Genomic DNA, 14,527 nt, shown 5'->3' on the forward strand with positions numbered 1-14,527 from the left:
TTTAGAGGGGTGCTGCTCCTTGAGATTCAAAATGGATTGAGGCTGCTAGCCTCATTCGTCACGTACTTGTTTGCTGAAGGGACTTGATGTCAGCACTTTGGTCACCCATAGCAACCTAGGGACAGTTCACTTGCCACAGACTGTCTATAGAAAACTAAATGTTCTAGAGTTCATCAGTCACAGAGCTATCAGATAATTATGGCCAAGGCCACCAAAGCCTCTGCTTTTATCAAACAAGGTTCTCTGCAACCTTTTCAGTACAATGGAAAGGACAGAAGTCAACACTGTCTGCCATCTGTTGTCTTTGTCCTGTTCTCTCACATGAAGTAATGAAGCTATGAGATGGGACTATTAACCCTTCCAAGAATGCGATAATTAAAATTTTTTTCAAAGAAAAAGATGTAATATAAAACAGAACTCTGCTGTGAGTTTACAAAATTATTCATTATGAATATGTTTATTTGAACTGCTCCAGGGTAGCTCAGCTACATATTTTATAGGCCCAGCAGTCATTAGGTGTTTAAGTTGCAGGAAGTAATTTCTTAGCAATTGTGACTTAGGTGATGGTAGAAGACTGTTTCCAGGAAGCTGTTATACCAGAACTATTGTTTATTTTGCACAGCAGTGCTTGGAGGACCAGTTCATCCAAACTATTGGTGATTACAAACGGTACTTACCATCCCCCAGTCCTTGTTTCCATTCCCCAATGCCCTTCTTTTAAACAATTGGGTTAATTTGGCCTGGAAAAAATAACAGAAGTCTGAACTTAAGTTGTCAAAAACTATTATTATATATTATTTTTTCAGTGCATTTTAATTCAGTTTGCCACTGGGCCAACATTATTTGCATTATGCTCCTCCCAAGGTGCTCAGTTACATGCTGATGACACAAGTAGTGTTCTTCTTTTCCTTTCTAATTGGTGTGAAATGTCTTTAGCCAGAGGAGAGAGACAAAAAATTAGCCCTTGTATTGCATTTTCCCAGTATTACTTCTCAGTTTACTCCATGTTTTCAGCTGGATGCCACAATAGAAGTATAAATATGCATTCTTGAAACAGAGTCTGGTTTATTGCAGGTTTAGTGATAAATCTGAAATGACTATAGCTTACCTTGGTTTCTAGTATATGATTCGTTTGTACAGTGACTGGTAGAGAAGATTGGCAGAGGCTTGAATTATAATATTGCTGGAATGATTACCATGTCTTGAGCACTTCTTTCTCATCTAATAGCAAGTTTTTTTTCATGTTTTACAGATCACTTTCTACCCTAGGTAAATCCCAAATCCAGTTCAGTAACACATCAAAGAGAATAAATATTTTTGAACTAGCAGAAGTCAAACACTGTGCTTATTGATGACTTTATCTATGAAACACAAAGAGTAGACAAAGAACTGCTGAGAAATGCATGCAATTGGTTTTTCTTCAGAAGTTTTTGAAACTAAGGCTTCCAGTTCCCTTTACTGCAGTGAAGTACTTAAAAATGAGAAATGTAATCTGTTCTTTCTGTGTCAGAATATGTTCCTCGAAGAGACTGATATACGCCTAAAAACAGAGTGGAGATTTAGGAAAATCTCAGTTTTCCACTTAAGTAATTTTCGAACCACCTGTTTGAATCATCGGTAGTTCCTGTAGGTTTCATTTTAAAGCTGCTAAAAATTTAAGGGAAACGATTTCTGAGAATCCTGCTAAATTTGCATCTCAGAATATTTCTAAACAATTTTAATAGTTTTACAGAAATATATTTTCACTTAGCGCCCAAGTGAGCTTTTTAATTAAGCCACCTTCACCTGCCTGCCAGTGTCAGTCATTTAGTATTCTAACACTGAAAAGACCAAAATGTAACAGGTCGAGGAAAAACGCTCACATAAGTAACCAGAAAATTATCGTGATGACCTTCTATTTTTTGACATTGAAAATGCAGATTGTTTTAACTATACTCAACTATCAATCAGGTGTCTCTGATTGATCATTTGGAATAAAATGAGCAGCTATGGTGATATAATCCAGCATTGGCAAAGTGTGCCAGCTATGGTCATTTTGCTCAGGAATTGTCCTTCTGTGGTGTTTTGTGTCAATCATCCACACGGTCAGGATCCTTTGGCAGCACCAACCTTAACAGAGCAGGGTTGCGTGCTCCTTTGCAGCCCTGCTGGACAGGGTTGTTGAAGGGCTGCTACTTTCAATGTAGTTGCCATTAATCATTGGCTGCCATGTTGTGACGCAGGTTCTAAAAATGTACCATAGAGATGTTATGCGCTGGAGGCCTAGAAACAGCACAGGTCTTTGATATTCGTCTCACACCAGGGTAAAGAAAATCCAGAGCAAAAGTGCAAATAGACAAAGAAGGATTCCATGGGTTGGGGGTGGTAGAGTCATCGAAATGAAGGGAGGAAAGTAGTAAAATCAAAAACAGACACAGGGACTTTTAATGTTTGGTTAGCCAGCACTGCCATAAATCTTCACTGATTAACTTGAAAATAAAACACTGCCCTGTTGCATTGAGAGATTTTTTGATTTGGGTGCACTCTCCATTAGTTGTGGTACGTCATGTGAAGCTATCTAAATAAAAGTATCTTTAAACAGACTTTTTTTCTGTGGTAATATAATTTTGGATGTCTACACATGTAACAGGCTGCAACTGATAAACAACTCCTTTTATATGTTCCATACTTGTGGGTTTCTTTGCTTTACCAAAAAAACAGAAAGTAAGACAGCAACAGAGGTGGTTGGCTTATGAATATTCATTGATATCATTGCTCCTCCTTCCTTAAAGGCTCTTGAGATTTCCTGATGTCAAAGTAAGCTTGCACAGGCTGCTTTGACACCGTTCACAGCCACCTCAGCAACCCTTTGCCAGCAAAAAGAAAAAAAGCCTGTAATTATCCACACTTTTCTGAAATCCCCCCCCCCTTTAATGTTCATTATTTAAACCAGCAGCAATTACAAGTTCAAAGGGGTTTAGGAGGCTAGCAACCTGCATAATCACTGTCAAATTAAGCAGGACTCATTCGTCACAGAACAGTTCACTCTGAGCAGTGAATCATGCATGCAGTGACAGGCACTGATTTACATGAAGACAGAAAGCCATGGCCTGCCGAGGTAGGGTTGAGCAATTCTCCATCCTCCAGTGTCCTGGTGTGTACCGCATTCAGTTTACCTTTGGGGGTGGGGAGATGGAAATTGGAAATATCACTCATGCACAGGTAAAACGTGTGTACGTGTGTGTTTGCGTGAGCCAGTGTGCATATGTAAGCTTCTGTGTTGCACACGTGTGAGAATATGTGTGTGCATGCATGTGGCTATGCCTTTGTGGGTGAGCTTGTGATTGCACGTGCATGTGTCTGTGTGAGTACGTGTCATGTTCATGTGTGGATGTACTGTATATTGTTTGCAGGTGCATATAGTGTGTGTGTGTATAAAAGAGAGAGACCTTAGCTTCCTTAGCTATTGAAATGCTGCACAGAGTCAACAGAACTGCTTTTCAGGTGGTGATTGAGAATTCCAGAGGAGGATCTCTACCATATCCTATTACAGCAGCAAGTGACCAGGGTCACACAAAGGAACTTGACCCAGTGAAAAGCAGAAAAGGCGGCTCTGGCTTTTATCAGGCATAGGTGCTTCTTTTCTTCTGCCTAAATCTGATAATTTACATAAAGCAGCTTTTTCCGTGATGCATGGTGGAAAGCTTTCTGCCAGACTTCATGTGAATCTTCCCCTGTCCCTTAACAATCACAAATGTATGATTTGTGAAAAAAAATGATATGTTCTAATGCAGAAATAATCCTTCAGCTTATTTTTCTTAACAAAAGAAAGACCTTTTCTCCTTCCTCCTCACCCTCTATGTCAGCGGGGAGGCTAAAATGCCGCAAACAGATGCTGTCAGTTTCTCTCCTGGCTAGATTTACCTGGAGGCACTCTTGAGCGATGCGAGGAAGGAACTAATGTGGTGCCCAAGCAGTTTTACCTCCCTTCTGCAGACTGCTGGCCAAGACTTGTAAAACTTACCCCTGAGGGATGGCCCAAATTCAAATATCAACCAGGACTCAGTTGCCACTCTACGCTCCAAATCCGTAGCTCTGCAGCTGCCTTGTCCTGTTCCTGGCCTACCTGAAGATTTTCTTCGATGCACACCAGCTTTGGCGCACGAAAGAACTCTTCGTGACCATGACAATTAGCTGAACTGTCTTGCAAAGAGAAAGTCTAAGTGTCCTTTGACCAGGCACCTCCTTTTCTGAAGATTTATGTATCAAATTAGCATTAGATTTTGACTGTATTTAGATATTAAAGCCTGCTAATAAAGCATGCATTGGAAGATAACTTTAGCAGACTTAAAACTGTAACATAAATAGTGCTGCCAGAATGTGCAGATTTGAATAACAAATATGTTTATGTTAATTAGGGAGGGGAATGTTATATATAGCTGTCTGAGACAGCTAGACATGACTATTTGTAGCAGTTAGGTCAGACTATGGTTCGAGCAAGAGGAGCAGATGTAAGAATGCTGAAAATCCTGTCTTGTGGCCTCACAACTACAGTAATCCTTCACTATTATGAGTGCAATTATTGCTGTTCAGCACAGTAGAGGAAACAAGAGTAACTGAGTTTTCTTTACTCTCTAATATCAAAAAAGGGGATTATTCTCCCCAGAAGTTGTTACAATCAGTGCCTAGTTTGAAGGCATTAGTAAATCTAGTGTGTGCTGGTGAAAGCCTGCACTTGATAGCTTGATTACTTTATTAATTATTCTGGCGAACTAAAAACCCACAGCTGCCTTCCACTTTTAGTTGAATGCAATTCAGCATGTGCCTTCTAAGTTATTTGGGCTGGCCCAGATAGTGCTTGCCCCTCCATTCTTTCTGTGTGATTCTGAAAGTTGTTGAAAAGAATGAAGACACTTGTCAACAAGAAAGAACCTGAGGTTTATCAAATCTGTTTCAGGCCTATTATATATCCAGCTCAAAGGCTAATGACCTGCGGTGTGCGCAACAATTTAGTCAGCATTACTGGAGTTGGTAATGATCACAATGGTTGAAGATCAGTATTGTCATGCTAATAACAAAGAGACATAAAAGATCAGTAGCCTCGGCCATGATATGGCAGAACAGTTGCTCTTTTATTATCTTTTGTAATAAAAGATAATTTGATAAAAACCAATGCATTGCAGCTTTTGCACATTACCAATTTTGTATTGCTGTAAGCTGAGCTAGCTGATGAACAGCCTCCAGGGAGGAGTCAGGATCACTTTAGACTTCCTGTTAGGCCGGACTGGGAAAACCACTAATGAGAGAAAAGAAGCAAATGCTGTTAGTTCAGGTCAGCAGTAATAGGTAAGAATTCAAATATATGTTATGCATGCATGTTCAGAAATATTTTGTTTATTATCCCCTTAATGGCTTTTATTTTATCTGGTAGGAATGACAGTTTGTGAGCTGTTTCTTTAAAGCACTTTGGATATAAACGGAGTTTGTACAAAATTACATTCGTTTTAGCTGGTTAACCCATACTCAAATCACAATTTACATTTATAGATCCACAGAGACTGTAGTAAGTTAGGTTCATCAAGATCTAAACGGAATGCAGCTTCCCGAGGGCTTATCAAAGAATTTCTCCATGCCAGGAGGGTGCTAAGCAGCTTGTTCAGTCCGTGTGCTGATCTTCCACATTAGATGTAGAAAGGCTCCTCAGCTTTATAGCTACACAGCTATGATGAATGGTTGGATCATTCTAGGCTTTTAAACCTTGATATTCCCCAATAGAAACATAATCTTCTGAAATTTAATCCTTCTGTATCTAAGGACTTTGGCTTATGTGCATCCCTTTCATGAGTCTCCCAAGAATCAGATGTACCATGCCCAAGAATACAAATTTTCATTGCATAGTACCTCTTAATTCCAACTTCCACCCTCCACTGACACTAAATAGTTCCTAGTTAGCACACGAACAAACATTGCATTTCATTCAGACAAAATTATATCAGGCATTCGGACACAAAACCTGCATTTTGTGAGGATAGAATTGTGTCAATACTGACGAAGTAAGTCCACTTTCTTCGGTACTTTCACTAAATCTACTGTAACAAAATAAAGCTATTATAATAGTATACAGTGACATCATACAAACTATGCCATTATCACCGTACACAGAGTAACATCATGTTTGCCTTGCAATCCCAAGTTCGTGATTTGATTATAAAAATCCAGGATTAAATTTTGCAAATCCTGCTGATTACTGGGATTATTATCTGCCATTACCTTGATGCTTTTTTCTGACTTCCGCTTTACTGTTGGCAAGCTTTAGGACTCATTACTAGAGACAAGTGTCACAAGTTCAAAGCTTTTGAACTAAGATAATCTGACAAGGGTTTAAAACTGTTTTGGCAATATTTTGCATTGCCTGAAGCTCCTCATCACAACCACCAGCAGTTCTCTCCATCAACTCTTAAGGCCTTTTCTCTATCACAGCCTCCCTGATCCAGGATTTTCTTGCACACTACCTCCTTCTGTGGTGCCTCCATTCTCATCGACCCGCACCCCTCTCCTGTGTTAGCTTTTCATCAGCCAACAAATATACTTGAGGCAACACAATTGCCTAAAATTTAATAAATCTCATCCTGACCATTTTCCCATTTGTGAAATTATGGGATACTTAGGCCTCACATTCGGCTTTGCAGCTTTGTTGTTAAGATTACAATTTTAGAGTAAAGGTCTTCAAACCCTCCAGCCAAGAACCATTTTGTATATTTTCAGTTGCATGCCAGATACCATGGAATTCACATAATTCCTGAAGATTGGTATGAACTGTATTTGGTTAAATCTAGGTTTACTGCTGATCCAACCCTCTGCTTTTTAAACATCATCACTTGCTTCACTTTCTGCTTGTTTGCCAACATTTATGTCAAAAGAGCAGTACGAGGGTGATATTTTCATAATTTTTCAGTCAAGTTATTTTAAATATCAGTGCACTTAGTACTCCCTTCATTATGCAGAGATTCAAGTTAGACTCTAACTAGAGTCCAAGAACTTCAAACTTACTGCATGGAAACAGGTCATTCAACTCAAATGCCCCCTGCCAATATACAACACATGTTATAGCTTTGTTGTCATAGCCACTACCACCAGCATTTATGTCGTACCTCTCACGTTGAAGAATTACCCAAGTTTGATCACTTTAATCTCTTTAAATTTACTCTGCACCTCTCCCTCACCAATCAGTCCTAACTTCATGATTTACTTATTTCATATATTCCTTCGATCTATAGAGTGGACACAAGAGGCTGTTTACATTATTGTGTTATACCTCTGCTCGGTTCTGTCTTCCTTTAGCCTGTCCCTTCCCACCTACCTCCAAGACCTCTCGTGCTTTCCATTATTTTGACAATTTCCACTTCCCTGGTCCCAACCATCTCATCTTCACCATGGACATACTGTCACTCTACACCTCCAGTCCCCAGTGCATCTTTCTGGAACAAAGGCCCACCCAGTTCTCCTCTAGTAACACTTTAATCCACATTGCAGAACTGGTTAAACACCTTTTCTTCTTCCAAGTTTTGCAAATCAAAGATATTGCCATCGGGACTGGCATTGCTCCCAGCTATGTACGTCTTTCTGTTGTCCTTCTGGAATAGCCTTGTTCTGAAGCTGTTCTAGTTCCCCTCCCCAACTTGTTCTTAGCTGCACCAACATTGCTGTCAGTTCCTGCGGTCATGTGGAATTTGTCAATTATATCACCTTTGCCATCAGTTTCCACTCTGGACTCAAATTCACTTGAATTATTTTGTGGATTCTTTCTGACTCTTCACTCCCTTTTCTGTATCTCTCTATCTCAGGAAATAAACCATCCTTTAATATCTACTATGAACATACAAACTCCCATCTGTAACTTGACTAGACCTCCTCCCACCCCATCTTTTGTAAGGTCCTATACCTGTCTTTCCCTTTTCCTCTCCACACCAGGTTCTTAAGAAGAGGTTTTCCATTCTAGGACTTCTGAAGTGTCCTCCTTCAGGACATGTAGGTTCTCCTCTCCTATAATTGATGGAACTCTCACACACATTCCCTCCATTTCTCACATCTCTACTCTCACACTCTATCTCCCAAACCCCCCGCCCCCAGCAGACAGAACAGATTATTTTCCCAGTATGGCAGCATCTATAGGAGAAGCACTGTCGACGTTTCGGGCCGAGACCCTTCGTCAGGACTAACTGAAAGAAGATAGTAAGAGATTTGAAAGTAGGAGGGGGAGGGGGAAATGCAAAATGATAGGAGAAGACCGGACGGGTAGGGGTGAAGCTGACAGCCAGAAAGGTGATTGGCAAAAGGGTTACAGAGTTAGAGAAGGGAAAGGATCATGGGAGGGGAGGCCTAGGGAGAAAGAAAGGGGGAGGGGAACACCAGAGGGAGATGGAGAAAAGGCAGAGTGATGGGCAGAAAGAGAAAAATAAGGAGGAGATGGGAAAGCTAAATATATCAGGGATGGGGTAAGAAGGGGAGGGGGGCATTAATGGAAGTTGGAGAAGTCAATGTTCATTCCATAATTGACTTCTCTAACTTCCGTTAAGGCCTCCCCTCCCATGATCCTTTCCCTTCTCCAGCTCTGTATCCCTTTTGCCAATCACCTTTCCGGCTGTCAGCTTCACCCTACCCCTCCGGTCTTCTATCATTTCGCATTTCCCCCTCCCCCTCCTACTTTCAAATCTCTTACTATCTTTCTTTTCAGTTAGTTCTGACGAAGGGCCTCGGCCGGAAATGTCGACAGTGCTTCTCCTTATAGATGCTGCCTGGCCTGCTGTGTTCCACCAGCATTTTGTGTGTGTTGCTTGAATTTCCAGCATCTGCAGATTTCCTCGTATTTTCCCAGTATCTTATGTTTTGCTTATATTTCCACCATCTACAATTGTCTTGATTTTCACTCACGGTGAAATCACTGCCACTTCTCCTCTAGAAATGCCCAAACTGAAACAGTTCTACTCTGCCTTCTGCTGGGATTTCCGGCCGTCTCTCTTGCCTTCTGCTGGGATTTCCAGCCGTCTCTCTTGCCTTCTGCTGGGATTTCCGGCCGTCTCTCTTGCCTTCTGATGGGATTTCTGGCCGTCTCTCTTGCCTTCTGCTGGGATTTCCGGCCGTCTCTCTTGCCTTCTGCTGGGATTTCTGGCCGTCTCTCTTGCCTTCTGCTGGGATTTCCGGCCGTCTCTCTTGCCTTCTGCTGGGATTTCCGGCCGTCTCTCTTGCCTTCTGATGGGATTTCTGGCCGTCTCTCTTGCCTTCTGCTGGGATTTCCGGCCGTCTCTCTTGCCTTCTGCTGGGATTTCCGGCCGTCTCTCTTGCCTTCTGCTGGGATTTCCGGCCGTCTCTCTTGCCTTTTTCTCCTCGGTGGTGTCTCTTTCCCTTCTTGACTATGACAATGTGTTGAAGCAAACTAGAGATGTTCCCTGACCTGCTGAGTATTCATTTTATGTTTTTGGTTTAGATTTCCAGCATTTGAAGGAATAGATAGATAGGAGGGGCTTCCAAGGACATGGCGTAAACCAGCTTGGTGGGCATTGATGAGTTGGGCTGAAGGGCCTGTTCCCATGATGTATTACTCTATGACTGTTTCAACAGATTTTGACTCTCACAGAACAGAGGAAGAGTTCCTCTGCTTCTCACCTCACTAGCCTCACATCCAGCATATGACTGTCTACCATTTACATCAGCTGCAATAGGATCCCGTCACCAGCCATATCTTCCCCTCTCAACCTCCATTTGTATTCTCTGTGTAACCGTCCTCTCCACGACTCCCTGGTTCACTCATCTGTCTCTGCCTGTCACTGCAACTCTCCGTTCCATTCCCACACCCACCTATCTGTCCTTAGCCTCTCCACTGCCCTGTTGAGGCCAGTTGCAAACTCAAAGATCAGTACCTGACATTCCATGTGCGTAGACTACAGCCCAATGGCTTCAACATTAAATTTTCCAAATTCATATATCCTACACCCCCTTGTTCCAGCAGCCCACCCAGATTCTCTCTCCCTTTGTTCACCTTTTCCATCTCTCCCCACCCCCATCATTACAACGCTTATTATCCCTCCTTACCTGTTTCAAATGGCCCACCACCCACATTCCTACGTCAAACAAGAGAAAATCTGCAGATGCTGGAAATCCAAGCAACACCCACAAAATGCTGGAGGAACTCAGCAGGCCAGGCAGCATCTATTGAAAAGAGTACAGTCGACATTTCGGGCCGAGACCCTTCCTGGTTTTCTTCCCCCTTGGTTCACTTTTTCTATCCCGTCCCCAACCTGGCTCCATCTGCCCATCACCCTTCCTTTATCTAGATTCACCTCTCACCTTCTAGCCTCCGTTCACTCCTCCCTCTCACCTCTTTATACTTGCTGTCCTGCCTCTGTATTCTCAGATTTGATGTTAGGCCTTGATCATCCCTTTGCCTCCAGAGATGCTGCTTGAATTCTGTTGGTTTGTCATCATGTCAGAGGGATAGCTTGTAATGGGCAAATATCAGAATTGTGGGCTCTCGTTATGTTGAAGCTCAAACTGTATCGCAGGGTGAGATCACAAAATAATCTAAGGTGTCAAGCCTGGGGTGTACTTCCATGGTCACCTTGTACAGATAGGGAGTGCACTTCTTTTATTAGTTTCACATTGGTTAAGCAGCCGATCGGAGGAAACATTACATCTGTGGCTCATTTGGTACCCGTGAAAGAACTTTTGATCTTACTTCAATATGCAGAATTTGCATACTGACTTATTGCAAGTATTCTATAGGTGGGACTGTGGCACTTTTCACCGAAGCTGGCTTGGTAGTGATAGTTGGATCATTTTTGCAGACAGTCCATTGTTCTGTTGCACGACTGTGTTGTTTATTTGATGTGATGAATGCAAAGATTTCTGATGGAATGCCTCGTAACCACTGACTTGAGTTAATTCATGTGGAAACCACTCATCTATTTGTGGTTTCTGCAGGCTTTTCTATGAAATTAAGATAAGTGGATTCCGTATGTGCATGACTTGTAAACAAAAATAATGAACCCTCTTTCTAGGAAAGAGTTTGATCTACAGTCAGCACCAAAACAAATCAAGTTCTAGCTCAGAAGTATAAAAACCACCTCCAGATAAAGTTTATTGTGTGGCTATGTATGCTGTTTTACAGTTGGTAGACATGCTGAAATCAGCTCCTAAACTTACAGGCAGGATACTAGTGTTTGCTGTGTTCTGCTAGCATGTAATAACTCGATCTGCTTCGTGCAGACAAAATATATTAAAAGTATGGAAGAGTGAAGTTTGTGCCCCAGGGAGAAGGAGAGATAATGCATTGAAATTGTTCAGAGGTAGTTAGATGCCTAATGGTCTAATATGTGAGCTATGTGAGGTCCACTGTCTGACTCTCATAAATTCTGGCTACACTGATCCAGTAATTTAGGGGACAGGATGGAACTGTCATCTCTGGTCATCAGTGCTTGGGATCTATTATGCCGATTCCTTCTATTGAGTGTATTTTCTCAGTTTTGTTTAAAGTGAGGAGCAGTAGGTGGTTTAAACTGGCCTTTTATTCGTCCTGTGGCTAATCTTTCCATTCCGCCTTTTTTATTCCAGCCACGGGAGAGAAAAGTATTTAACATGAGGTGCTCTGGAAGCTACAGTGTTCCTGTTAAACTGCATGCACATAGTGGATTTTGAACGTGGTTGTGAGGGACAGTTACGTTTACACCCTCCATTTGCTCTGTTGTCCCAGTGAATTTGCAACTTATACTGAGTTAGCAGTATCTGCAAAATTGACAGAGTTCCACCAGATACTTAGTATTGGTATGGTGTGGAAGTTCGTTCCACATGAACATCAAACGTGCAGCTTAACTGGGACACAAGGTATTTGGTTTTAATCAATTTCGCACACAGTATTTTAATCTTTATCTTGAGGTTGAGTCCAAGTGTGCTAACAACTATGTTATCGTGCATAGCAAAATGCATATTATGCATTTACTTCAAATCCTTGCACTAAAATGTTGTGCTTATATTGTGGAATTAAATAAACTGCAATAAAAGCCCAATTTCTTCTTGCGTGTGTGAGGTTGAGTTTGTTTGATTTATCTGGAATTGCCTCCACTGAGGTTTTCTGGTTTACAATGTGTGCACAAGCCATTAAATTGGTGTTGATGTTTATTCAGAGTGCATGCTGATTGCAGGTACTGTATATTTTCATGAGTTTATGACAGAGCAGTAATTTGTAGAATATCCCCGATATTCAGTGAAAATTTCACTTCTGTGAGAAAGCTGCGGGCTCTGGCAGTGAGTCGGTATTTGAATCTGCACACAGTGTACGAGCATTAGTAAATTGGTGAACGACAAAAACTTATTTTAACTTCACTGATCACATTCAGTATAATGCTTTCAACATATTAGCTCAGAATTTGGCAGGCCACAGTCTCAACTTGGAAGGCAAATTGATGAAAAGCATTGCATAGACCTGCACCAACTCAGTGAACATAAATTAATGGTGTACCAAACCAGCATCTGGCTGGGTGCCAGGGGGAAAACAGCAGCAAAGCCAGCTATTGTTGAGGGGGCAGCAACTGTTTTTTTTGCATGTGGGGGAACCCTGTTCATAGCAACATTACACAGCTACTGGCTTATGATCCCAGCCTTTGAAGTGTAAGAAATGATAACTGTTTTATTTCACCATAGTGATGGCCTTTCACTGGGGCTTCCATAATTGTTATTGTGCAGCCTGTAAGCCCCGGTGAAGCAGCAAGCAAATAAAGCTATTTGCTGTGATTTGAATGCCTGTGCTTTGCTCTCTCTCCATGTTTAGTAGTACATGTCTATGAGCCTCAGTGAGTCATGCAGCAATCCTGCCTGGTCTGGCTGCTGCCAGGAAGTAGTAATACTTAAGTCCACATCTAGTTGCAGCATAAATTGACTACACACTTAATCTTGTGCAGAAAAAAAATGTCCAATATGGAATTTAGTAGAAAGTGTTTAGTGTAAAATCATTTTCAGTCATTGCTAGCGAGAAGACCAAGGGGCAGAGTTCTGTCTTTGTAGCAGGAAAGATGAAAATTAGTATCTGGTTGAAGTACATACTCTGCGTAGCTACCATTTCACACCTCTGAAAGCTTCATCAGTGCAGAGTGGTTCGAGGACAGCCAAACCTATGACCTGTGTCCTTAATTCACCACAGTCTGGTTCCACAGTGATGAGGTGATCCATCATCATTGTTACTATATTCTAGCATGTATTCCACTGGGAAACCTCAATTGCTACAGGATGGCTATGCCAGAAATGACTGAATTAGAGATTTCAAATGGCCATATATATAGTGTAACTGCATTACCTGAAGATGCTTTGCTTCTACAATAGTTAGCCTTGGCTTTATACTGACAGTTCACTGTCATTTGTACTGGCTTCGATGCAGAAAGAGCTAATATTGATGAATTAGGTGGAAAAGGGAAAGGCATATTTTGACAACACATAATAACTAGTACATTTGTGGCTGCAGTCTTGAGCCACTAGAGGTTTACTAAGAAATGATTCCAAAACATGTCCCATTCAGAATTATTGTGTAAACCTTTTGATTGTACTCCCTCTTCTTACTGCAAAACATCCTTGTTTTTATCAGCCATTAATTATCTTCATTACTGAGTGTAAAATAAAGGACAATCACATTGTTTGGATGAATGCTGGTGTTAGGAAGCATATTTATCACTGTGGCGTAGTGCAGTACCTGACAGCCAAGGATTGATGACCAAGAGCAGTCCAAGAGGCTAAGGCAGCCTTACACAATGCAAATTACCAACTGTGAATTTAGATTCATCCTATTCATTTCATTCGCCTCTGCTGAAAACTATTAGTGGTTTAGTAGTAGCAAAGGGTCATTACTAATATGGACAAGGTAAGATGAGGAAAGCCTCCTGCAATTACATGCCTTTCAAAAGGGCTGCAGGCTGATCCAAAAAAGTGTCAACACCCAGCAATCAAAATAATTCATTTCATTTAAAAAAAATCCATATTAGATGAGCATTGCCTTCTTTCCTTGCAAAGATTTTTTTTATAATGAAACACTGTCCCTCTGTAGTTAGAGTGAGTTTAATCAGTGCCAGATTTTGTTTTGTGGTTCCAAGCTACTCATGGCTAATGCTTATTATTTTGTGCAGCATCCGTACCCATCAGAGGAGCAGAAGAAACAGTTAGCCCAGGACACAGGACTCACAATCCTACAAGTGAATAACTGGTGAGTGACTTACCCCACTTCGGTTTCTCAAAAGTTCTTTGCTTTGTAACTAACCCCCCTTTTTTTTTGGGAGGCTCAGAACTATCTGGCACACAGGCATGCAACTTTGATTTTGGTGTGCCAGATAGAAGGCTTTGCATTGTCCCATTTCAAAATTGTATTTAGAATAGGATATTGATTTTCTTTTTTGATCATGTTTGCAAAAGTATACATTTTTTCCCATTTTACATGTGTGATATGGTGGATTACTGCAACAGCAGTAATACTAGTTGTCCCTTTGTAGATGGCTTAACACATAACTTTGAATGG

At 41.3% G+C, this 14,527-nt stretch overlaps 1 protein-coding gene across 9 annotated transcripts in view; it reads left to right on the forward strand.

Moving 5' to 3' along the window:
• meis2a (Meis homeobox 2a) overlaps nt 1–14,527 on the forward strand; it is a 109,625-nt gene that overhangs the window by 58,020 nt on the left and 37,078 nt on the right. For all 9 annotated transcript variants that reach the window (XM_059955763.1, XM_059955772.1, XM_059955719.1 and 6 more), the window contains one exon: nt 14,142–14,218. In XM_059955763.1, the coding sequence (XP_059811746.1) occupies nt 14,142–14,218 (77 nt within the window). The remainder of the gene's footprint in view (nt 1–14,141; nt 14,219–14,527) is intronic.

Source organism: Hypanus sabinus, chromosome 2 (genome assembly GCF_030144855.1).
Source record: "Hypanus sabinus isolate sHypSab1 chromosome 2, sHypSab1.hap1, whole genome shotgun sequence".
In the NCBI taxonomy this organism is placed as follows: domain Eukaryota; kingdom Metazoa; phylum Chordata; class Chondrichthyes; order Myliobatiformes; family Dasyatidae; genus Hypanus; species Hypanus sabinus.